The sequence below is a fragment of the Crinia signifera genome, chromosome 3, assembly GCF_055691185.1.
Source record: "Crinia signifera chromosome 3, ASM5569118v1, whole genome shotgun sequence".
NCBI classification, from domain to species: Eukaryota; Metazoa; Chordata; class Amphibia; order Anura; family Myobatrachidae; genus Crinia; species Crinia signifera.
Window position 1 is genome coordinate 102,546,249 of NC_139219.1, and position 26,738 is coordinate 102,572,986.

General features: G+C 42.3%; 2 protein-coding genes across 11 annotated transcripts in view; one reads left to right on the forward strand and one right to left on the reverse strand.

Annotated features, from left to right (window-relative positions):
• Positions 1-6,943, forward strand: part of TIAM2 (TIAM Rac1 associated GEF 2) — a 249,816-nt gene extending 242,873 nt beyond the window's left edge. For all 6 annotated transcript variants that reach the window (XM_083176314.1, XM_083176316.1, XM_083176315.1 and 3 more), the window contains 3 exons: positions 813-900; positions 2,099-2,253; positions 5,465-6,943. In XM_083176314.1, coding sequence (XP_083032440.1) covers positions 813-900; positions 2,099-2,253; positions 5,465-6,123 — 902 coding nt within the window. In that variant the 3' untranslated portion in view covers positions 6,124-6,943. The remainder of the gene's footprint in view (positions 1-812; positions 901-2,098; positions 2,254-5,464) is intronic.
• Positions 6,944-7,821: 878 nt separating this feature from the next.
• TFB1M (transcription factor B1, mitochondrial) overlaps positions 7,822-26,738 on the reverse strand; it is a 62,346-nt gene continuing 43,429 nt past the window's right edge. For all 5 annotated transcript variants that reach the window (XM_083176322.1, XM_083176321.1, XM_083176323.1 and 2 more), the window contains exons 7-8: positions 14,002-14,129; positions 7,822-10,359 (exon numbers count right to left, since the gene is read on the reverse strand). In XM_083176322.1, the coding sequence (XP_083032448.1) occupies positions 10,113-10,359; positions 14,002-14,129 (375 nt within the window). In that variant the 3' untranslated portion in view covers positions 7,822-10,112. The remainder of the gene's footprint in view (positions 10,360-14,001; positions 14,130-26,738) is intronic.

Genomic DNA, 26,738 nt, shown 5'->3' on the forward strand with positions numbered 1-26,738 from the left:
ATGTTATTTAAATGTAATAAGTTGCCCAGAACTGCCGACTTGCACCATGGTATGACGTAACTAAAACTGAACACTGTATAGTCAAATTTCTGTTGTTTTCAAGCATTAGGTCGTTAGAAAGCTTATGACTTTCTGAATACAACACAATAAATACTCTTTATGTGGACCCTTAAAGGCCTAAAGGGTCCATTAAATGAAAAACATTTTCACTTTACAAAAACTTGGACACTGTAGATATCGTTGTGAAATCCATGTGAGATCGATTCCGATCAGTTATTTTTTCTCTTGATTTATTGCTCATTGATGAAGGGTTTTTGGGAACTTCTGTACCTGCTGCAGCAGCTCCTGCCCTGCTGTGGTTGGCAAGGGTAATTGAATAGTTGGAGACTTGCTGTGCCTGCTGCAGCAGCTTCTGCCCTGCTGTGGTTGGGTAGGGTAGGTGGATAGTTGGAGATCTGCTCTGGCTGCTGCAGCATTAGCTTCTGCCCTGTTGGGAAGGTGGAACAAGAATTGCATAAGCATAAACTTTCGCCTGTCCGGCGGACGGATCTTAAGACTGGTGCTTTATATAACACTACTACATTGTTGCTGTACTTTGCTGAGCATTATGCTGCCGACAATGACTGTACTTATTGTTAATGTCTGGAAATCACGCCAAACCAGTCATCTTATGAAGAACAACTCGCATAAATACAACTGTAATTTCAAACTATTTACTCACCTAGAAATAAGTATTTTTATCTGAAACTTTCTGTACAGAAGTCAGAATGTATTCAATGTAATTGATGAATGTGTCCTGTCATATTATACAGGAACAGAAAATAACTGCTTGTGGGAACTTATTCACACAAAATCTGAACTTCAAGGAAGACCGGAAACCATATTTCAACTCTGCAGCAGGTATGTTGATTCATCTGCACTATGGGGGGGGGGGGGGGGGGGAGTAGAATAAGATATCATTCAGAGCCCTTCTAGTGTGTACACACTATCGTTAATGATGTGAGCTCCTACACCTCGTTAATGGCCTCTTCCTGCATGTATAGACATTGCAGCAGCCACCCTTCTCCACAGAGGTAAGAGCAGCCACTGCCCCTGGCATGTGCCCCCTGGGTGTGAAAGGTCCTGTAGATCATTTGGATTTAGCAACTACCATGCTGTTGTTGGCACACTCTCATTGCAGTGTCCCCAACTGAGGGGGAGGGGAGAAATAGATACGATCAATCATAATGGTAAAAGTGCCACATATGCATTGCCTGGCAGTTATACCCTCTATGTTACACATAATTTCATTAATGTGCTCCTCCCTCCCTTCTACCCACACAGACAAAAGTCTGTAAGTGATAAAATATGTACTCTCTCTGCTGCTGTATGTTACTCTTTGCGCCCTATCTACACTGACACATAGGGCAGTGTCCCGCTCGACGACGCCCCCCCCCCCCCCCCTCTCTCTCCGGCACTAAGCCTGTCCCCCCTTCTCCCCTGGAGAGCTGGTTGGCTGACTGGATGGATGTAACTCTCCCCCCCTGGGGGGCTGTCTGCCTCCGCTGGTGGGCGCGCTAGATGTTACTCTCCCCTTACCTGGCGCTGAGCCTCCCGCTGGATTGGCTGTTACCTTCTCTGAATCCCCCTGTGAGAGTCTCAGGATGCTGCTGCACAGCATTGTTTGTTTGGTGCAGATGGCAGAGTGCTGGGGAAGGCTTCAGCAGTTGGTGGGCAGGGAGCAGTGGTCGAACCATCCGGATTGCTCCGCTAGCTTGTGAGTGACGGGTTGGCGACCATGGAATTAAACCATATCAAAGGGAGTAACCTAGAATGTCTTGCCTTGTTTAGTGCATTCCTATTCAGAATATAATTACCTTGAATGGATGTTGTACACTAGTACAATTTATTTGTAAAAAGTAAAATAACTAAGGGAGGCCATATATGATATTGCAGGACCTTCAGGGATGGAACAACAAATGTATTTAATTATTAATTAAGGTTTAATTAATCTGCCTTTAACAGATGGCAAACTGCTTCAAACCCCCAAAGTGCAGATGTGGTTGAATGTAAATACATGTGTCTGTACCAAGAGTAATGAAGTATTTTATTATTTCAGTGATTGTGAAAGCAAAACCAGCACAATTAAAGTAATTCGTTCAATTCTGAGGGAGAATTTAAGGCGACACATTAAATGTGACTTACCTTTGGAGAAGACCTACAAAGATCGATTGGGGCCATTAAGAAACAGAATTCCGATGTCTGCAAAATTAGGTGCGTTGCAGATTTAATTTGAAAAAATTGGTATATGCTATTAATTTAACATCCACACCCACACAAAAAAATACTTAATAGTACTACAATGCCTTGAAAATGTATTCAGACCCAACATATTTTCATGTTATTGTGGTAAACTCTTGAAGTTGACATTGATCCTGAGTACCATTAAAAAAATAATCTAAACAAACAAATTCCAGAAATTACTAAACAATAAATCGAAAATGATTATATGCTTCCTTTATTAGAACACCCAGTTAATTAATCCATAAATATAAAAACTCCTATCATCGAGATTCTACACCCCCGTGCTACTCACAAGGAGTTCAAGCAGATCGTCTTTATTCCTACATGTTTCAAGCCATGTGCCCATCGTCATGGCCCAAAACATATTGAAATAAATCGGCTTAATTCCTGTATCCAGCCCTGCGAGTGCCGCTTCACCTGATATATATATTTGTCATGCAAGCCATAAGAGGGCACCCCCAGCACTATACTAGTCTTTGATGAATGCAGGGATTTTGGATATTATATACCATATATACTCGAGTATAAGCCTACTTTTTCAGAACATTTTTTATGCTGAAAAAGCCCCCCTAGGCTTATACTCGAGTGAGGGTCCCACTTGAGTCAATAAGTTTTCCCAGTTTTTTGTTGTAAAATTAGGTGCCTCGGCTTATATTTGGGTCGACTTATACTCGAGTATATACGGTATATATTATTAAATTAGGGGAGTCTGCACTCATTAGCGAGACTTAGAAATCAGAGTCCCAGTAATTGTTGTTAATAGAGCAATAGATGTTAGCATCTCATCTCCCTTCAGGGATCAGGGCAAACAGGTCAACCAGCTTTCCACCGAATAAAGAACAGTTCTTTAAAATTATAGCCGGATCACAGCAAGCATAATAGGCACAAGGTATATTCATCCATCCAAAACATGAGGGTGTCCCATAAGCTACAAAGGTTCATCAGTCCGATTGTAGCTTATGGGACACCTATTATGGTTGCTGTTATCCAGCTATATTTTTAGTTAAAGAGCTGTTCTTTATTCGGTGGGAGAGCTGGTTGACATGTTAGCATCTCCTCTCCCTTCAGGAATTAGAGCAAACATCTATTGAGATATAGATACATTTTGTTTAGATCCGTGAGAGAATAATTAAAGCATATTATAGAATATCTAGCATAATTCCTGCTACCCTCATTGCAGGAGAGATAATACAGTGGGTAAAAATTAGGCAAAAAGATATCCTTGAGTGGGTGTGTTATCTTGCTTCTCTAAATTCCTCCAAAAGTATTAGCTGCCAGGGGTGGTATAAGTGCTCTTAAGGGGGACAAAAACATCTTAAATGGCAACACTTGTTGGTTTTTTTTTTCCCACAAAGGGGGGTATTAAATTAGTTGTTTTCGAAAAAAAAAAAAAAAAAGGAATTTTGTGGCCGTATAACGGATTGCTCTTGGGGCTGTATTTATCATTTCCTTAAGCTGGGCACACAACATGTGTACCCAGCCAACAGCAGATACTTCAAAACCATATCATGCAGCCCATGCACACTGCACGATCTGGTTGATGACTGCACAATATTTTGTTCTCCAGCCACATCCAAATGCCTATAGGGCAGGCATTCCCAACCTCAAGGCACACCAACAGTGCAGGTTTTAGTGATATTCAGGCTTCAGCACAGATGGTTTAATCGGAAACCCTCAGATACTAATTAAGTCACCTGTGCTCAAGCCTGGATATCTACAAAACCTGCACTGTTAAGGGCCCCATACATCAGCAATTAATTGTGACAATTTTCAGATATGGAGATGATTGCCACAATTAATTTTAGATGTGTGGGCTCCCCCTTTTGGCAATCCCAATCAAAATCGCAAATCGATTGCTTAATCAGGTTTTTAAACATGCTTAATAATCTGGTATTATCTGCAGATCTTTTTTATATGTGTGGGCATTCCCAATTCGTCGTCTTCATCTATTTACATTATGAACAGCTGAAATGACAATCGATTGGGGCAATTTCCAGATATGAAGATGCAATCTTTAGATGGAAAAATCTGCCGATCACTGAAATAAATCTGTAATGTGTGGGCAAAGTCAGATAGATTGTAAAAACCATTTATCTGGCCAAAAAATCAATACTTAATTGGAACATGTTAAATGCTCCTTCCTAAGCCCTTACCTAGAACAAGTGTCATTTGGCTTCTCCAGGACATGTTCTGTCTCCATAGTGGATGTATTCTGCAGTGGAGCAGATCCTGAAGACTATGTATTGCTTACTTACCCTATTAATTCTGCGATACATGTTTTTTCAAATTCCAAAATTTCACCTTTGGTAGAAAAGAATGGCCCATCAACCAGGCTTTATCTCAGGATAATACTATTGAAAGTTACTCAAAGAGCTTCTATATACTTTCAAATAATAACAAAGGCAGCCATACACTATGCAATTATCTGCCTGGTCAGACTATTTTCAGGCGATTGGATAATTACATGTGTGATTTTGAGACCAAGCATCAATCATCGCTATCCAGCATGAAAAATATTTCCGAATACCTGACGGATGCAATAATTGATTTATCCGATAGTGAATGTATTTACCATCATACTGACCCAATATTTGCCATTGTATTCATGGTCAGATAATTTGTCTGTTCCTTGTTAACTTTCCAATCTGGTTTGAACAAAAATCTGGAGAGAGCAAATGACAATAAACCATTTGTTCCCAAATGCTAACAGACACAAATGATTCTCTTCTTCAGAAAAATTTGTTAAATTAATTTGATTTAACCAAGTTATTCAAACAAAGGGTTCTGTGCATTTTCTGGCATTTGAGAGTAAGTGATTTGAGTGTTTGCTCTCATACATTAGAAAAAAAAATGTTCATGCTCAGCTGAAGAGTCCGATGGGGTGTTGTCAGAACATGAGTGATATTTTGTTTCCTTTCATTAATGATTAAGGTTCCAATCCATACACAAGAATTTCTATGGCGTCTGAAAATAAAACACTGGTTTCATATGTATTTATAGATGTTAGATATGTATAAAACTTAATTGTATCACAGACATTTACACAATAGGTACACTGGCACTTTATAGAAACTGTTTTCTTAAAATATTTTAATGATTTTCATGTTATTATACTGTTATTTAAACAGTCATGTCCATATATTCTAAATATAATATATATATATTTTTTTATCTTCGACAGCATCCACAAGATCATTAAAAGTGTTGAAACATAGCCCTAGCACTGACTGGAACAGCAGCACAAGTAAGGGCAATGGGCTAGATTCAGATGATGGCAGCCTAAGCAGCGGCACACAAAGTAGTGGTTGCCAAACTATTGATAACGTTCGGGAGTCCAAAAACGGCTCTCCTGTTAAGCATCTGCAACAGAGTGTCTCAGATCTACCGCCGACAACAGTGAAGGAATCGGACATTCTCACAGATGACGAAGATGATTACAGGGTATTAAATATGACTGCCTGCATGACCAGCACAAACAGCCCAACACAAGACATTGAAGTACACTTCCAGAATCTAAATCTCTCTGAACATTCTAACATCGAATCAAAATATACTGAACCTACTATAACTGATGCAGAAGGTAACTTCCAAGTAAAGGACCACCCAAAACTTGTACGGGGCCATTTCTGTCCAATTAAACGTAAATTTACTGGTACAAAACGAGAACAGGGGCTTATGCAAGCAATGAATGACCACCACGAATCTCTTGACAGCCAGTCAGATGGTGGAAATATGGATCTGAATGCCATCTTGGAGAGGGAATTTAGCATTCAGAGTTTGACGTCAGTAGTAAATGAGGACTGTTTTTATGAAACAGTTGGGAACTACGACAAATCTTAGCTATTTTAGTTCGTAGGGAAATCCCAGCTTGCCTAATTTGGTTTGAAACATTAATGATATCTGGAATATGTATGAAAAGCCCAAAATAATGGGGACACTGCGATGATAAAACCTGGTATTGATTTCGTTGGGATTTTCTTTGATTATATTTTATTACACGCTATATGTGGACTAGAAATTGCTGAAAAACTTACTGTATCTGTTAGTTTTGTGCACTACTTCATTTTGTCACACATTGTTTAAGTTATTTTTTTTTTAATTTATTGTGTATTGGAAAAAAAAAAAAAAAGCTGACCAAATTCAAAATCTTTTGAACAGGTATCAAAATGTTGTCATAGTTTGAGAAGTGTAAAATGATTCGGTATGACGCCGCATAATGCATGAAGTCAATGAGATTTGTTATTTTTGTGCTATTAAAAGTAGTCATGCGAAAAAGCTGAAACACGTCATGTTTTATGATCAGCAAAAATATGATAGCATAATGAGGGTGTTCGTTATAAAGGCCAGGTAATCCATTAAATAAATGTCACACTTGACTCATTCATGGCTCTTGATAACTGAAAGCTTAGGGCATTTTTTTTTTATAAAATGTTTAACTTATTTTTCTGTGTTTAATGCATCAAAGTGCAGGCATTTCATTTTGTACACTCAAACTGTTTATACTATAACTTTATACATAGACATGTGTATAAAAAAAAAAGGTGTACTGTAATATTTTGTTGGCTGTTTTCTCTATCTTGTACAGTAAAACATGTTGTTGCCCTCAATTTGTGCAATGTTCTAACTTTGAAATATCTTGCATAATAAAGGTTTGTCCTTACACGATTGCGCTATCTATTTAACAACAAGAATAACTTAATCACTTTCCAACTTCTCACAGCCAACTTGTTCAAATACAACCCAAAGCTGCACCACGGGGTAAAAGAAAATAAGTATGCACATATGGCAAGCAAATTCTTAGCACAGTATACTCCACTGTCTAATCTATTACCGGTTGAGTATCCCTATCCAAAATGGTCTGGACCAGAAGAATTTTGGCTAACTAATTATTCCGTATTTCAGAATATTTTTATAATTCAATAATGTATCTTGAGGTATCTTGCATTTATGTTGTACAAACACATGAAATACACACAAATATATTTTGTGTGCATAAACAAGGTTTCAAAACATTAAACAAAGTTTGTGTACTATCTCAGATACTGAATTTAAATGCCAAGCAATCATTGGCATATTTAGTGCCAGTTACACATCATTTCCGCATTAGTGCTGTTGTAGATGCAAATACATTTTTTTTTCAGTTTCTGGAATGTATAGTTTTTGGAATAATTTGGAAAATGGATATTTGGATAAGGGATACTCAACCTGTATACAAAACAAACACACAATATACAGTTCTATACAAGCCAATGACCAATATGTGTTATATAGGGTGATTCAAAAGTCACAGTACACCTTTTTGTTTTAAAACCTGTGCAGGAAATGGGAAAACTAAATATCCAGTAAGGTATGTTTGGTACATACCCTAAGAGATAGCCCACCTTACTAGAGTATTCAGGTTTTCCCATTTCCTGCAGTTATTAAAACAAAAAGGTGAACGGTTTCGTTTGAATCTCCCTGTACACAGCTCCATCACAACAGTGAGCATGTCACTGTTTTCAAGCAGAGACCATGGATACTAACACAAAGCAGCTACAGTTCACTACTAGAAGCACAGGTTTATTGCCAAGATGGAATGCTTTGTTTTAAAGTTAAATTGTATTCATTTTTACATAGTTATAGTATCACAGTCATTGAACTCTCCAAGCTAAAAAGAGGAAGTAGTACAGGAGTAACGGGAGAGAAGTATATGTGAAAACCATTTAAAAGGACCTGTAGTAAGGCAGAGGTACTGACTAGATAGATATACACCAGAACACAGATCTGCTTTGTGGACGTTATACACCATTACTTTTGACATGAGAGCTTATTTCTTAGTGGGTTGTGTGGTAAAGTAATTAACACACCATGAAATGGTGGCTTTTTGAAAAAAGATTATTTGTATTTATGTACCGTGCTATGCAAGGTTTTCATACAGCGTTTTCGCTTATGTATGTAGACTTGTGAGGACTAGGAGATCCGGATAACAGAATCATTACATGAATGAACTGTATTCAGGGATGGAATTAAGTTAGCCATTATGAAGCATAGGAATTTTACGGCTAGCCATGATGAGATAAAAGCTCCCACAATCTGGTAGACATCTCTAACCTACAGCAATATGCAAAATTAATACTCCCTGGAATAATTTCAAAAGGTCAACATGCCTTTTTCACACTTGACCATCCATTTAGACTACAGTTGAGAATGGTAATTAGCGACAGTTTTTGTCCTTTTCCAGATTTTGGGAGCAAAATTCTGAAGTAAATATTACATTTGCTCCCATCCAGTATCATATTTTTATTCCATCCAAGCAACTAGTTGGTTGGTTGGAGGAAAGTTGGTCTGATGTGTGGCCAGCATTACATGAAGCATGGTAAGTGAAGTGTTCACTGACTAAGGGCAGTATTCAATGAGGCTAATTCGCCATGTTCTATGGGGAATGTGTGCTATTTTCATGCTGTAAGGTGAATCTATTTACTGAAAAAGTGATTCACCCTATTTAACATGCAATATTCGCCGACTGCAAACAGTGAATGACGGACGATTCGCCGTCTGTTAGTCACTGCAATTCGCTGTGGTTTTTCAATGTGATTCTCCGTGAGTGTATTCAATGATCAGATGGCAAATTGCTTTCCAAGTGATCCTCACTGTGTGTCACAGTGTAGTAAATCGCCATCTTTTTATGGTGAAGTGGAATGTGAACTTTTAAAATAAAGTGTTTTTTTTAATGTGGTGTAAAAAAAAAGAAAAAAAAAAAAATCAGGAATTTTATTATGTGAAGGGGCATGCTATTTTTTATTCATGTGCTTACAGCACATGAATAAATATTAAATTTAAAAAAACATTTTTTACACAACAGCCAGCAGGGGGCCGAGAGCCACTCATTATATATTTATATATTCACTGCTCCCGATCATTACATATGCACGATCGGGAGCAGTGCAAGCGGCTCCCTACCCGTGTCCCCTGCCTGTGTCCCCAGGAGCCCTGCTTCTGCCCCACAGTGTCCGGCGCAGGCAGGGAGGCTTCAGTCTCCCTGCCTGCCAGCGTTCGCCACAGGGGCTAAAAATCACTGTCAGGGGCAGCAAGCCCCTATGGCATTGAATACGGTGACATGGAGGGCTGGCAGTGAATGCGCAGCGAATCCTAAACAGGATTCGCTGCACATGCCGAGTATTCTTATTGAATACTGCCCTAAGAGTTGACTTATTTTTCCGTGTTGAACTTGTGCAAGTCAACATTTTAAGGTCACCCTAATGAACCAAACCCATTTGTACAGCTACTGAAGATTAATAGTAATCACATCTCCATCCCTTAACTGTATTAGGAAAATTAAGTTTCGAGACAATAATGAATTAAGTTTCGAGACACTAATGAATTAATGGGTTTAAGTGTCAAGTTAAATATCTTATCTCAATTTAAACTAAACAAATTACTTAATATTTTTACCACACTGTAAAATTTGCCACACAGAGGGGTAGATGTATGAAGCAGTGATAAAGTGCCTGGTATGTTATTTCAATCAAAATGTTTTAGAAACGGATGAGTTTATTACTGAAATGTCACAGGAACATAAAATACAGTGGCTTGAATGTAACCGCCGTAGTTTCATCCGGTTGGAAAGATTGGCTCTTGCTTCCCCTCTCTGCAGGTTTCATTAAAGTAAGTTCCATTCCATTCAATTTCATCACAGAAATCATCATCATAAGTTACTCTGTACAGAGACTGTACATAAATACTTACAGGCAGAAACAATCCTTTCGAACTTTAAATATACCATAAAGATGGGCCTATATCTGAGATAAAGCAGTTCTGTTCAATACCATTTCTATTTAGCATATCTAATTTTATCTTTCTGAATCCCTTTCTTCATTTTCTTGGGGGGAAGGATCACACAGTCTTTTTAGACGAAGTTCCTCTCTAAAGTTATAAGCAAATAAACTGGGATCCTTGTTGCACAGCTCACTGTATGCATTGCATAAACTTTGGAAATGTTGCATTGACAGATCAGGTGGTCGCAATGTTGGTTCTACGTTAGCCAATGTCAACATCTGCTCCGTCAATTTGGTACGCTGGGATTCAGGGAATAACATTCTGTAGACAAAAATAAAAAGTGAAACTGATTAATAAAGCAAGCTGCAGATCAGCACTAGATTTGTATGCAAGGGATGATCAGTACAATGTGGTCCAGGGAGTATAATAACCCACAGGCCTATATTTCAGTATATCGTTATCGTCCAATCAAACTAACTCGATAGTCAGAATTCAATGGTCAGACTGTCAATTCAATGGTCAGACTGTCTTGTGTCAGAAAGTCCGTGGATAATTGAAAACAGCAAATTTGACAATCCGCAGTCATTTCCAACACAACAGATCCAGCTTTAAAAAAAAGTCAGCTCTGTTTGCTTTCAATGCTGTTGGGTAATGGTAGCATTGAATAGGCAAGTGCCGCTTTTTCTGCAATACTGAAATAGTAATGTGTGCAATACTGTCATTATAAATGGTCTTTCTTCCCTTATTGTATATATGTATGTACACCACTTGAAATGTACCAATATTTGCATGTTTAAATTCCCTGTAATTTTTGCACAATGTAAAGTCTTTTTAACACTCACACCGGAGGCCCATTACTCATTTACCAACCACACCAAGCACAAAAGAGGTAGATCGCTGTACTTAATCCACCGTTTAATTGCACAACCCAGACCAGACCAGTCATCCGGAAAGTGAAGCAGCTAACCCCGACCAACCGGGCAGAGACAGATTAAGGTCTAAATGGACCTGGAGCTGAAAATTATCAAGGGCCTATTATGTGCAATAATAGGGGTTGTGGCCAGCACCTAATAATGTGGGGGGGCTTGACCAGTGTTCTGGTTGGGTGGTCTGCTCATGGGTGTGTCTGTATTTGTGTAAATACTTTCAACTAATTATATATGCCTGGAAAAGGCAGGGGACTGGCATAAGAAAAATGCAGGGAGATATATTGGCGGGTGCACTCCACAGGTGCCCCCGCAGGATGCCAATGTCCTAAGATACTTGCGGGGTGAGGCGGCACTCCAGTCATAAAAAAATACTGAAAACCGAAACTTGGTAGACAATACGTCAGCACCTTTTATGTGGTAACCTACGTTTACCACACCATATACCCCTTATACAAATCATGCAACACAATAGTAACCCCTTATACTGTACTTGCTTCTTACACATTATGCCACATGGAATGAGACAAACGTCACACCGATTGAGCAAAAATTCACACTATGGCACACAGATTAAGGCAAAATTCACATTTTGGCACATGGATTGAGCCAAAATACACACTATACCAGGCATGTCCAAACAGTGGCCCACCAGCTGTTGTGAAACTACACGTCCCAGCATGCCTTGACATAGTTTTAGCATTCCCTAATTGCAAAACTGGCATTGCATGATGGGACTTGTAGTTTCACATCTTGAGGGCCATAGTTTGGACATGCCTGCACTATACCAAACAGATTGAGCAATATGCTTCATAAATAGGGGCATTGCGCGCCATTCCCTAATTGCAAAACTGTGGCATTGCATGATGGGACTTGTAGTTTCACATCTTGAGGGCCATAGTTTGGACATGCCTGCACTATACCAAACAGATTGAGCAATATGCTTCATAAATAGGGGCATTGCGCGCCAAAGGCACACATTAAAAATTTACACCATAATGCCCTCTACATGTTAAGCCTCACACCATCATCTCCATTATGTATTATGCCAAACACCATAATGCCTATTAAAAATTATGCTACATAAGTGTTGCTTACCTACATGTTCATTGCCAGGGGTTCCATGCTCATTGCCAGGGGTTCCATGCTCATTGCCACGTGGGATTACATGCTCATTGCCAAGGGGGAATACATGCTCAAGGTAACTGGGGGACAGTCGCCGCCGGGCAGAAATAACAGCCATTAACACCCAGGCAGAGAGCAGGGGGCTGCCCGGCTGTATTAAGAGCACTGCATATCCCGGCTATTTGAAATAATACCCCTTTCATACCAGAAAATGCAGGGAATATGGTCCCAGGATCATGCAGGGACATTCTCGGACTGGCCCCTTTTACACCAGCCTAGTCCCTGCATTTTCTGGTGTGAGGGGGAGAGCAAACCACCCCCGCCCCCCTTTAAACAACCAGCTATATCTTCGGAACCAACTGACCCATTTACATGTAGCCTTCGAATGATTTCGGTCCCGTGAAACTGGGCCATTTGGTTCCAGAGAAATCTGTCCTCAAACAACATGAACAGCCATGAAATTACATTTCAGAAATGAAAAAAAAAAAAAAAAACTAGTTTTACATGCAATATCTCTAGAACCAATGAACCCATATGGACCAGGTATCAGATTGAAGGCCCAGCATTTTCGACTGAGATCAACCACGAGTTTCTGTGATGCCGGAGGTAGAACTGGCAGCCGTTGGAACCGGGTGGAGGTCGGAATTAGTGGGTCCCATGTTATCCTATGGGGAAAACGTTCCAGGTTTGCCTGGTGGTATCTCTGGTTCCCAGGGGGCTAGCGACGCGGGGCTGGTCTCGTTGGAAAGCCCTGACCCTCAGCTACAAAATGTGCCTATTTGGAGAGTGGGTCTGGAGCTATAGCTCCATCAGGCCCATTGTTAATCCGGCTCTGCAACCGGGAACAGTGCGCAGTGACCAAAAACCAGAACCTATATAAAATCTAAGCATTCCAGGTTCTCAGACATTAGTTAATAAACATAGGGAAAAGTTTAAACCTCCAGAGAAGAATTCATTTTAGTCAAAAGATGTAGGTGGAACACATTGTAAAATAATATATAGAAGAAGCTCTAATAAAAATGGTTCATGAAGATTTATATTGAAAATACACATTTTTGTCAAACACTGATATAACAGGGTTTTTGTTGGACAAAATAATTGTATAGGATACAATGAGAAAAAGTAGTGATGGTGGTCAGCCAGTATATTTGGTCTATAAAATTAGGCCCATTTTGTAGCTGAGGGTCAGGGCTTTCCAACGAGACCAGCACCGCGTCGCTAGCCCCCCGGGAACCGGAGATACCGCCAGGCAAACCTGGAACGTTTTCCCCATAGGATAACATGGGACCCACTAATTCCGATTCATTACAAAAAGACCCAAATACAGATTAAACAGACTTATTTATCGCGCTAGGGTTAAACAGTGGGTAATTGGAATCAGAGGTTCCCAAACTCATCAGTCCAGATTTGAAAGATATCATACTTGAGCCCTGCTGGTTAAATGAAAATTACATAGGTAAAGTTACCTATGCTTAAGCTTGGAAATCCTTAAAACCTGTACTGTAATGTTGGAGTTTGGGAAAGTCTTGCCTCTATGTTTAAACAGAACACTTACTCAACTAGAACCAAAAGCTGTAATTTCATATCTGCAACGATAGAATAAGAAAATACGGTACTTATATGTTAGTTGGGCGCCCACTGAGCTATTTGCTTAGTTTTCCGCATCCCCTCGCCACACTATATAAAATAAACTCCATGCAGACATGGATAGTGGGGGTATGAGTGTACTAACTATAGTGGGCGCCCAACTAACATTTAAGTACCGAAAATACATATAAATGAAGTTTTACATAAACCAAAACTTGTTCTGTATCTAATTTAGTTGTATTCACTTAAGTTAATGTAACTTTGAGTTAATAATAACATGTCATCCTTTTTAACAAATTAATTTAAGTAAAACTATCTCACTTACGAAATTCCTCGGTAGCAGTATTTCCGCCTGAACTGGAAGACACTTTGGACAACTTTCTCTACCAGTTTAAAAGGCTGTTCTATTCTTGGTTGTATTAAGGGTGTGAAATGCACAACAGCCACATCAACCTAGTATAAGAAAAGGAAAAACAATGGGTATAGTTTAAAAACATACATTACTGTGCCAAAAATGGGATGCAAAGTTTTACTGTGTCAAATCCTCTTCTTCATGTCCATAGGGAACACTGGGTAGGAGAGCCTGGTCTGCAAGCAGTTACAATACTAATTTCTAGCATGCAATAGCTCCCCCATTATACCCCCTCCCCCCCTATTTATAAGAAGCCAGTTAAGTTAGCAAGCGCAAGGCATGAGCGAGGCAAAGTGAAAGAAAAAGGAAGATTGGTACACACACAGACAAAATCACAAGAAGGGACCTGAACATTGGCATATAGTGACTACCTCTGCAATCTGGTATGCCAGCGTGGGTGCCTTGGAGGTGAAAAAAGGGATTTAACAAGGTTAGACCAGAAATCCTATTTTCTTCCTCCATCTAATAGGGGTCACCAGGAACACTGGGACGCTCCTGAGCTTCACTGAGGACGGCACACACACAGGCTTGTTAGAGGGCACAAACTCACTAAAACGTGAGCAAATTACCACTTATCAGCCTTGCAAATTGCACCATAGAAGCCTCATGCTGTGCTCCTTAAGGTGACTACAACGTTCTGGTGGAATGAGCAGTCACCTCCACAAGGGGAGGAACACAGGCATGGTGAATAGGAAGGCATCTGGTCAAAGAGAGGTTAAAAGTTGGCTATTGACACTCGAGAATCTCATAGGGGATAAAGAGAATCCAAGTTGTGGCATATCATGGGTCCTGACTACTACTAAAGTGTGGAGAGCTCTCACCGCAGCCAGTGAGGCCTCATCCGACATGGATGGATCAGAGAAATAAGGTACCGCAAACTTTTGGTTCATATTGAACAAAGACACCAGCTTGGGCAAGAAGAAAAACAAACTAGTTCAGAGAACTGTTGAATCATCACTAAAAAGGAGAGGTGGAGAACATAAAGATAAGGCACCCACGGACAGATTTATTAAGCTCGGTGAAGTGATAGTGTTCCTGGTTTTTATCACCGGCTAATCAGCTCCTAACTGTGAAGTTACAGGCTTGGTTTGAAAAATGACAAGTAGGAGCTGATTGGTTTATATCACCGGCCAATCAGCTCCTACCTGTCATTTTTCAAACCAAGCCTATAACTTCACAGTTAGGAGCTGATTGGCCGGTGATAAAAACAGACACATTATCACTTCACTGAGCTTAATAAACCTGCCCATCAATGTGAACACACGTCTGGTCAGCACAATGGCAAGCAAGCAAAGAGTTTTCCATGTAAACAAATGCAGATCTACCGATTCCAGGGGTTTAAATGGAGCAATCTGTAGATCCTGTAGAACACAATAAAAGTCCCAAGGAGCAAACGGAGGAACATCCTGTGGCTGTATGTGTATTATTATTATAATTTTATTTATAAGGCACCACAAGTATTTTGCAGCGCCGTACAGTATTACATTGAATAAATAAAACAAAAATAAAGAGCACCACAGTTCAATACACATTACAGCTTAAATATAAGTAGTGAGGACTCAATCAACATACAACTAGAGGCTTGAGGCCAATGATGGAGAGGAGTATGCAGATGAAGATGGTCACTGAGTGTGAGTATAGGAGAGCTGTGAGTGAAATGTGAAGAGAAGTGGGCTTTGACAACAGGAGGGAAGAGGGCCCTGCTCGGAGGAGCTTACAATCTGGTAGGAAGGGGAGACAGACAGATTACAAGAGGTGCAAGCAAGTGGGTGGTGGCTAGATAGCAGGATGTAAACAGGCAAGGGGTCGGAGAACCGGCTAGTTTATGTGTAGAGAAAAAAGACAGACAGGGCAGATGAAAGATGAAAGACTGAGTCTCAAGTCCAACACTTACTGAAAAAAGGAAAGGAGACTAGAATCTCACAACAGAACACAATGTAAAAGCACATCAGTCAGACGCTGTAATAAACAGTGGTTTGAGCACGGTTGGAATAACACTCCTGGCGATGCCTTATTCACTCTTAAGACAGATGTATCAAGCTACCCCATCAAAGCGAGTAAGGCCAGATCCAGATGAAAGTAAAGCCCTGAGACAAGAGATCTTTTTGCAGGGGAAGCCATATGGGAGGGAGTGTTGATGGATAGAACCGGGGGACCAAGCTGGGAGAACTAGGATCATAGTGTCACCTCCTAGATTGATCTTATAAAGCACTTGGGAAATCATCTAAATGGGCAAAAAAATGTAGATGAGAAATAATGTTCATGATACGACCAGAGCCCGGGGATACCAGGTCCAAAAAAAATAGAGCCACGGCAGCTGAAGGTTGAGCCAAGAGGCCATCATATCTGTATTCGGACAACCCCCATGTAAGCCCAGCAACTGGAAACATAAAGATGATGAAGCCATTTGCCGGAATGGATGTCCTGATGGCTCAGGACATCCGCCTCCCAGTTTTGAGCACAAAGAATGAACACTGCTGGTAGAGCTGGAACATGACTCATTCTAGGCTGCGACTGGCTTTTTCCTATGGTGCTGCAGCTGTGAGATCCATCATGGGCGGTGGTGTACACTACTGCTGTTGTGTTGCCTGAGCTAAGCAAAGGGCGTTATATACTGCTTGATCTCTAGCACATCAGCTCTTTTAAGCCGACAAATTACACTGGACATCTGACGAGAAAAGCACACCAATCCACTACTTGAGTGTGTGCAACTCTGGCAAAGGGATGATAGTATATGCGTTGACCTGAAGATGGGACCTGTACCACCATGTCAGGAACTCCAGGAACAGGGTGTGAAGGAAATTGGGCCACCCTGTCGAGCACAGAGACCACTGACCCAAGGATCTGCCTACAGTAATGGAACAAGTTTTGAACTGGAGAGCTTGGATTTTTTCCAGTAGAAGAGACCCCTTAAATGCAATAAAACACCAGCACTGCCAAGTTTAACATGTCCAATGAAGATGTTAAGGATCATTTGCACCAATTGATCATCCAGCCACGAGACTGGAGAAGATCCGTCGCCAATGAATACGATTTGAGCGGTACCTGCAAGAGGTCTGTAGAGAACCCAGTACCTCGTTGAGACAGGGGTACCGAAACTATGACCCTGGAGGCCTTGATTGGGAACTGATTGAAAAAAGTCAGGCCTGTTGGCTTGAAAGGAAGCTTCCCAGAAGCCTACAGTTGTATACCTTGTAGCTTAGATTCCTTTGAGAAAGCACCCTGAAATAGATTCAACTCCTGATCTCTGGCTTTTCCTGCAAGAAGGAAAGGAACAAAAACTGGTAACTCAATGTAAAAAAAAATACAAACGTAAAGAATCTAAAGCAGGAGCACTTATATAATAGCATCTCCCGCTAAATGGTGCCCAATCCTGCTGGCATCAAACTTGAAAATAGCCTGCTTTTGGCTGGGGTATATTGGGGAGGGAGCCTCAGCATGCTGTGAAAACCCGGCTCTCCTCACCAGTTCAGTGTTTCCTGTGCCCCCTAGAGCAGCCCTGGCCAACATGTGACTCACTGGTTAGAAACATAGAATTGACAGCTGATAAGAACCATTTTGCCCATGTGATCCACACCTTTTGTTTGTTTGTTGTTTTTGGCTGCACTCCTCACCCCCCCCCCCCCCCGCCTGGCTGCCCTTCACCGACAGTCGGCTTGGGGGAAGGTCGACGGTCGACATGGGGGAAGGTTCACCCCCCTCCTGGCCACCCGACCCCCCCTCTTCTGGCCTCCTTCACCACCACCCCCCTTGACATTGTTATTAGGTCGACATGGGGAAAGGTCCAGTCTCAAAATGTGAGTGAGGGATAACAGAATCATGGGTAAAAACGATCACATGGGTACAACACTGCATGCTGGGAAAGACAATGCAACATGGGTAGAGTTAAAAAAAATATTTTTGGTACTCTTTACCTAGATGGGTGCCAGCGATTGAAATCGCGGGCGTCGGGGGTAAAAATCGCGGGCATCGCGGGTAAATTGCGATGACCGCGATGCCCGCGATTTTCCCATAGGGAACAATGTTAAAAAGGCTGATTGACCGCGATTTTACTGTTAAATGCCTCAATGGACCCGATTTGCCCATAGGAATCAATGTTAAATGGGCCACAGAGCCCAAATAAGCACAATTAACCCTTAAATGTCCCCCCAAATTTTTAACGCCACCCCACGATCCACGCCAACCCGAAGCGTGGCGAGCACAGCGAGCCCGCGAGGGGCGGCGGTACGCGTCCTCCGACCTTTTCATGCCCTACTATCCACTAGGGCGTGGAGTGAGAATAGAATAGTGTGGCGAGCGCAGCGAGCCACCGAGCCCGAAGCGTGGCGAGCGCAGCGAGCCCCGCGAGGGGACGCGGATACCTTCACAGGTAGACGCGTCCCCTCGCGGGCTTCACAGGTGTCCGCGTTGCCACGGACACCTGTGAAGCCCGCGAGGGGACGCGTATAACTGTGAAGGTATCCGCGTGCGCTCGCCACGCTTCGGGCTCGGTGGCTCGCTGCGCTCGCCACACTATTCTATTCTCACTCCACGCCCTAGTGGATAGTAGGGCATGAAAAGGTCGGAGGACGCGTACCGCATGCGCTCGCCACGCTTCGGGTTGGCGTGGATCGTGGGGTGGCGTTAAAAATTTGGGGGGACATTTAAGGGTTAATTGTGCTTATTTGGGCTCTGTGGCCCATTTAACATTGATTCCTATGGGCAAATCGGGTCCATTGAGGCATTTAGCAGTAAAATCGTGTCCATCGGGCCTTTTAACATTGATTCCTATGGCAAATCGGGAGCATCGCGTCGCGGGCATCGCGGGTACATTTATGGCCGGCCGCGACGCGACCGACACGATTTCCATGTTTAACATGGGTTTCAATGGGAAATCGCGGGCATCGCGTCGGTCGCGTCGCGGCCAGACATAAATGTACCCGCGATCACCACGACGGGCGCCCATCTAAGTAAAGAGTACCATATTTTTTAAAAAATCAAAATATATTCATATGGGCAATAATAATTATACAAAATATATTTACAAACAAAATAAAAATAAATGACATTGATTCATGTAAAAAACTACATAAATAAAATATTTAAGGTTTTTTAGAGCAGTCCCGACAGAAGAAATTGTCTAGTTCACTTTGTCTAAAGCCTGCCTGAAAACTGTAGAATCCATTTAGACAATCAGACAATAGGCTAAATCAGATTAACATCACTGAGTTTAGACAATTTGATACAAAAAGTCTAAATGACTCATTTAGACAAACTAAAGGAGTTGACAGGCGAAATGGTTTAGACCAGTGGTGGCCAACCTGCGGCTCTCCCCCTTGTAAAGTGCGGCTCCTGCTCCCACTGCTGCCCGCCGCCCACCGTCTGTCCCAGTCCCTCCTGCTGCCGGTTCCCTGAATCCCTTCTCCTTCTGAGGGGAGGAGAGCACGCATCGCGTATCTCTTTTACCCCTTACTGTGCATCCTTGTGACTGCAGCCAATCAGGAGCCGGCCAGTGAGCTTTGATTGGTGGGCGGCCCAGTCACAGGGAAGTGAGGGGGAAGGAGACGCGCGGTGTGCTGTGCTCTCCTCCCATCGGTGACATGACAGGAGGACTGCAGGGGGACGCCAGACTGTCCTCTCCCCGCCTGGCAGCAGCAGCAACAACGGTGAGTGCTGCTGCTGGGAAATTTGCACTGTGGGGGCATAGCAGTTTGTGGCACTGTGGGGGCATACCAGCTTTTTGGCACTGTGGGGGCATACCCGGCACCGTGTGGTGCATACCTGGCACCGTGGGGGGCATATGTGTATCTGGCACTATTGGGGGCATATGTATATATGGAACTGCACTATTGGGAGGCATATTTGGATCACACCCACCCAAGGTGTCAAAATAGACTACGCCCCTTTTTTTGGTGCATGCGCCTTTAGCGCACGCATGATGTCGGCTCTTTAGCATGACTACCGATATTTTTCGGCTCTTTACCTCTAACCGGTTTGCCACCCCTGGTTTAGACTGTCTAGAAAAAATGATAGTGAATAGTCCAATTCATCTAGACTTTTTTTTCAGGCGGAAAAAGGTAGAATTATACTCACCGATAATTCCTTTTCTTCCTAGAGATCCCATGGCAGCCAAGACCTTGGGATTTCATCCCTCTCCCTTCAGATAGACAGGCTGTTTTTTTCTAGGACCTCCCCCTTCCTGCATAAATGGGTGCACCTCCCCTCTCTCCTTGTCTTTTTGAGTGTCTCCTTAGCTCTTGGTCCTGGAAAAAAAACACAAGGGGAGGGCAAACTAATGGCTGCCATGGGATCTCTAGGAAGAAAAGGAATTATCGGTGAGTATAATTCTACCTTTCTTCTACGATCCCCATGGCAGCCAAGACCTTGGGATAATACCAAAGCCTGAAAAAAAGGGGGGGGACACATAAGTGCTGAATAATAATTTTTTATTCGTTCATGGTGCTATGGAGAACCTTTTCCCCAAAGTTTGATCGTGACACATTCAGTGCGTAATGCCTGGAAAACGTGTGTATCGACTTCCAGGTTGCTGCACTGCAAATATCCTTCACCGAGGCCTGTGCCTTCCTTGCCCATGAGGTCGCTATGGCCCGAGTGGAGTGTGCCTTTATGATACCTGGAACTTCTTGTCCTTCTTGTTTGTAGACAAATGAAATGAGCTCGCGGATCCACCTCGACATGGTCTGCTTTGAAGGGGACATCCCCTTCTTTGCCCAGTCTGTGATTATGAATAAGTTTTTTTATTTTCTTATCTCCTTGACTCGATCCATGTAGATTGTGATACTTCTCACTAAGTCAAGGGTATGCCATTCCTCTTCTATTTCTCCCTTTGGTTCAGGGTAGAAAGCTGGAAGAGTTATCTCCTGGTTGAGATGGAAGGTACTTACTACCTTAGGTAGGAAATCAGGATGTGTGCGTAGCACCACTCTGTCCGGAAATATTCTTAAGTAAGGCTCTTCAATGTAAAGAGCTTGTAACTCACTGATCCTTCTAGCGGTAGTGACCGCCACTAGGAACAATATTTTCCAGTTCATATACCTCATATGTACTTCTTGTAAGGGCTCAAATGGTTCTTTTGTCAAAGCTTTCAATATCATATTGAGGTCCCAGGGAGCTACTAATGACCTTACTGCCGGCCTTAGTCTCTGGACTGCATTGCAGAATTTTCTTATCAGATCCTCTTCAGCCAGTTTTTTATTAAGTAGAACGCTGAGAGCCGAAATTTGAACTTTCAATGTGGATGTCGCCAAACCTGCATCGAAGCCTAAATACAGGAACTGCAGAACCTGGGCTGTGGATGACTGTTCTATGTCAATAGCCGACCCTTTCCAACGAATAAAGGCTTGCCAGACTCGGTAATATACCAACGATGAGACTTCTTTCCTGGCCTTTAATAGTAGACTGACCACTTGGTCCGACAGTCCTCTGTTTTTTAGTAACCCCCTCTCAATTTCCATGCCTTCAGAGATAATTTTTCTGGATTTTGAAACAGAACTGGACCTTGGTGCAGTAGGTTCGGTATGCTCGGCAGAGTCAGGGGTTCCTGAATGGCTAACTTCAGGACTGTGGAGAACCATGACCTTCTCGGCCAAAATGGCAGGATTACAATGACTGTTACCTGATCCTCTATAATCTTTTTCAGCACCCTGTGAATCAGTGGGAAGGGGGGGGAAGACATACCCCAGGCGAAAGTTCCAAGGAACTGAGAGAGCGTCTACTGCAGATGTCTGCTGATGATAATATCTGGAATAGAATATCTCTACCTTTTTGTTGGAGCTCGACGCCATTAGATCTATGTCTGGCTTCCCCAATTTTGCAGTTATGTGTTGGAATACCTTTGCGTCCAACTCCCATTCTCCTGGTGATATTGTGCTTCTGCTCAGGAAATCTGCCAACATGTTGTCTTTCCCTGGAACGAAGACTGCGGTCAGTGAGAGAACATTTTCTTCTGCCCACTTCATTATCTTTGAGATAACTGACATGAGGTCCCTGCTTCTTGTCCCGCCTTGGTGATTTAAATGCGAGACCACTGTGAGGTTGTCTGAGAAAACCCTCAAATGTTTCCCTTGAACTTCCCGATAGAAGTGCATTATTGTTCTCCAAACCGCTTCCGTCTCTCTCCAGTTGGAAGATTTGAGACTCTCTGCCCTTGTCCATGTCCCTTGGGTTGTTTGATGCTCCATGTGAGCTCCCCAGCCCGACGAACTGGCATCGGTTGTAACCACTAGGAATTGAGGAAGGGAAAGAGACACCGCTCTTCTCTTCATTTCTGCTTCTTTCCACCACCTGAGCGACTCTTTTACTTTCAGTGACAGTTTTATATTTGTCTCTAGAGCTGTTCTTGCTTTGATATACGGAAGAATGGCCCATTGGAGGGTTCTGAGCCTCCAGTGAGCCCAAGGTACTGTCCCTATGGAAGACATCATCATACCCAGCATCTTTAGACATGTTCTTAGCGGTACATGACTTGATTGTATCAGCTCTCTGGCACTCTGTCTTATCCTTTGACATCTCTCCTCTGACAGTTTGACTTAGAATTTTCTGGAGTCTATTATCAGCCCTAAGAATTGAATTGACCTTGATGGCTGCATCTGGCTTTTTTGGAAGTTTATTATCCAACCGTGCTCTTCTAGTGATGTAATCACTATTGCTAGATCTTCCTGGATCTTTCTTTCCGATGATGCCGCGATTAGTAGATCGTCCAGGTACGGCCAAATACGAATATTCTTCATTCTCAGGGCTGCTATCAATGTGATCAGGACTTTCGTGAAGACTCGAGGCGAAGTTGCCAATCCGAAAGGAAGACATGTGAACTGGAAATGTTGTTTCATTACACAGAATCTTAGAAACCTCCTGTCTTGATGCCTGACTGGGATGTGGTAATAAGCATCCTTTAAGTCCAGTGATACCATAAAGTCTCCCATCTCGACTCCTGCTAGTATCGATTTCTGTGTCTCCATTCTGAATTTTTTTACGTTCACGTAAGAGTTCAATTTCTTTAGGTCCAGGATGGTACGAAACCCTCCTGTACCCTTTTTTACTAGGAAGAGATTCGAGTAGAAGCCTTTCTTCTCCTGCTGTTCCTCTACCGGTTCTATAGCTTTGATGCATAACAGTTGGGATATAATTTTCCGTAATTCTTTCTTTTCTAACCGCGCTTTTGGTTCTCTTGATGTCCAAAAACGATCCTTTTTTGGAGTATGTAGGAATTCTATCGCGTATCCATCTTGCAGAATCTTCAGTACCCATCTGTCCTGAATGGTATTTTCCCAAACCCTCGAGAACTGGAACAGACGAGCTCCTACACAGGGACTGTGATTGTCATTGCCTGGGCCCTCTCCTGAAGTTCTTCCGAAAGGACTGCTTGGAAGACTGAAAGGATCCTCTTTGATTATATGGTCTTCCTGGTCTGTAGCCTCTTGCCGCTCTATATTGAAACTTTGCTGGATTCTGGAACTGAAATTTATTTCTTTTCTCCTGTGGCAATCTGAGAGATTTTCCGCCTGTTATCCTATGGATTAACGCATCTAGTTTTGAACCAAATAGCTGTGATCCCTCGAAAGGAAGAGAGACTAATCTATTTTTTGAGTGTGCATCTGCTGACCATGACCTTAGCCATAATGCTCTTCTTGCTGACACACCTGCCGCCATCGATCTTGCCGCGAACGAAACTGTATCCAGTGATGCATCACAAATGAAGTCTATGGCTTTCTGCATCATCTCTAGGTTCTTAAGTAAGTACTGCTTGGAGACCTTGTCTTCAACATCATTATGTAGCGACGCACCCCACAATCTCAAAGCCCTGGCTACTGAGGCCACCGACACTCCTGCTTTTAGCGACACAGCCGCCGAAAAATGTAGTTTTCGGAAGGAACCCTCCATTCTTCTGTCCATAGGGTCCTTGAATGAGGCCCCGTCTTCCAGTGGGATTGTTGTTCTTGAGGTTAGTTCAGCCACCGCCGCGTCCACCTTTGGCAGCTCACACCACTTTAGGAAAATGTCGTCCTTTACTGGGTACATACGGTCGACTCTAGATAATTTACCTTGCCTTTTCTCAATATTGGATATTAGATATCAGGTCTTTCATTACTTTGTGGACCGGAAAGTTACGGCCTTTTTTAGATCTGTCTTCGAATAAGATATCTTCCCCTTCGACTGGTGTGACTGACTCTTTAATATTCATGGTCTTATATATGGCTTTCAGTATATTTTCCACGTTATCAAAATTAAAGACTCTTGTCTCCTCTTTAATTTCTCCTTCCTCTGCAGATGTATTCTCAATTTCTTCTAATAACTCTTCTGATGAGGCTCCTTCGTCACTGAACCCTGCTTGGTCCCTTGACCTTTTACTGCCCTGGGAATCTATAAATTCTTCTTTTGAGACAAAAGATCTTTTCATCCAATCCATTAAGTCTTGTAATATTTTGGGTTGGTCAGAAACAGGTTTAGGTTTAATTTCGCATTTTTGGCACAGATTTTTTCCTTCAGTTGAAGAAAATATTACATCACAGGCCATGCAGATCATATTCAGGTGCTTCTTTTTTGCAACTTTCTTTTTTGGAATAGTAGCTGATTCTTTAACGGGCACACTATAAGAACAAAAAATATTCTATCACTGCCTTTGAAAGTAAACACACTAACCTACTTTTGTAAAAGCCATACTAGAGCTTACCTCACAGGGGCACTGTCAGGCCTAGGGGGGGGAAGGCGTATCCATGTTCTAATTCTGCAGCAGTACTCCTGCATGATTTTGATATATATATAAATAAGTATCAGTTCATTCTTGAGCGAATACAATCATATTCTATTTCCATATCATTTATGAAGTAACCAGCTTCAATACCTTATCTTCAAGACAACGATAGCTTGCAGGCACGCACTCAGCTTCCTCTCAGCAGCAGCAGAAGAGATCTGTAACAGCGCCATTTTCACTTGCTGCACCCAGAATATATAGCCCTTTCACAGCTGTAATCACTTGCTTGTCATTAGCTATTGCCGCCCAGTGCGATCGCTGCCGCAATGTATCCTGGTAGCTGTAGTTTACACTAGGGCGTTCGCGCTCGTTTGCGCGTTGCATTATGGGCCCTGTAGTCCTCTGTCTGGGATTTACCGTGCTCCGGCGGCCATCTTGCGGAGTCCGCCGCACGGGATTATGGGACCTGTAGTTTTCCAGCGTCCACCGCTAGCGTCCCGGAAGTCTGTGTACTGGACACAGAACTTCTTTCTCCCCGCTCACGCAAACTGTAATCAGAATCCTCTTGCATGCGGTCGGCATGGCGCTCCCTCCGGAGGCTTCCATTTACCTCTGGGACCCTGGCTCCAATTACCTGAACAGACTCCGTTTCTCAGGCACGCTTTCAGGTTAGTTTATGGGCAGGAACCTTGTCAGGTCACACTCCCATGTCGCTCACTTCCCCCAGAGTGAACCCTGTATTTGAGGCAAGCTCCTAGAAAAATAAAACAACCTACTCTGCCTAGTCTAACTGTATAACTAGGAGACAGGAAAAAAAGACAAGGAGAGAGGGGAGGTGCACCTATTTATGCAGGAAGGGGGAGGTCCTAGAAAAAAACAGCCTGTCTATCTGAAGGGAGAGGGATGAAATCCCAAGGTCTTGGCTGCCATGGGGATCGTAGAAGAAAATGCTGTTTTAGACAGAACGGACCTAACGACCAACACTGAATACAGGCCATAATGTACTAGCCACTTGTCCCCTAACTGTTATTGTTTAAACACATCCTGCAACATGGTAGGGCAGAAGCTGACTGGCTGGTATTTTTACGTCTCAATTTCATCTCCCTATGAGCTTTGAGAAATCCACCCCTTAATGAAGAAATGGAAATCCTTGAATACGGACCAACACTTTTCACGCTACTGCACATTAACAAGATAATGATAAATTGTAACCATATGCACATTTACCTTTTTGCAGTTATATTTTGTCCTTTTACAAACAATCAAATTCTCTGGATTAAACACAACACTCAACTTCTGTATCTCCAGATGCACTCATTTGAACTCGATAACAAAGAATTGTTCTATGTGACTGGTAGGCTGCTAAAGCCAAGGCTGTTCTCAGATTCTAAGTGATCAGTTCAAAGTGATATTACAATATTTACATCGAAGTGCGAGTTATACAGGAGTTATTATTACTTATACTCATACCTGGAAGGGACTGATATGACTTCAATTCTTATCACCCACAGGTAATTGACTACAGCACCCAACAGACCACATTGCTCTGACTTTGTATATCCCAGCTTTGAAATTTATTGCTAATTGACTACAGCATATTTCACATACTTCGTTTTAAATTAAGGCAGGAAATCACTGTGAATCTGTATTGGAGACTGCCCTCTCACCATTTGCTTACTTAATTGGTGACCTTTTGTTGAGGGAGGAAGGCTTTTGGGGGTGGGGTGATTTTTGTATGGACATTTGATAGCAACAGTACTTATAGTGACTGGTAGGCTGCTAAAGCCAAGGCTGCTCTCAGATTCTAAGTGATCAGTTCAAAGTGATATTACAATATTTACATTGAAGCTGGAGTTAAACAGAAGGAAAACATGAAGAGAACAATGAAAACTAATATGTCAGCCAACTCTTCTGCTATGGACCGCATTCATCTACCTACTTACTCTGTATACCCTTCTGA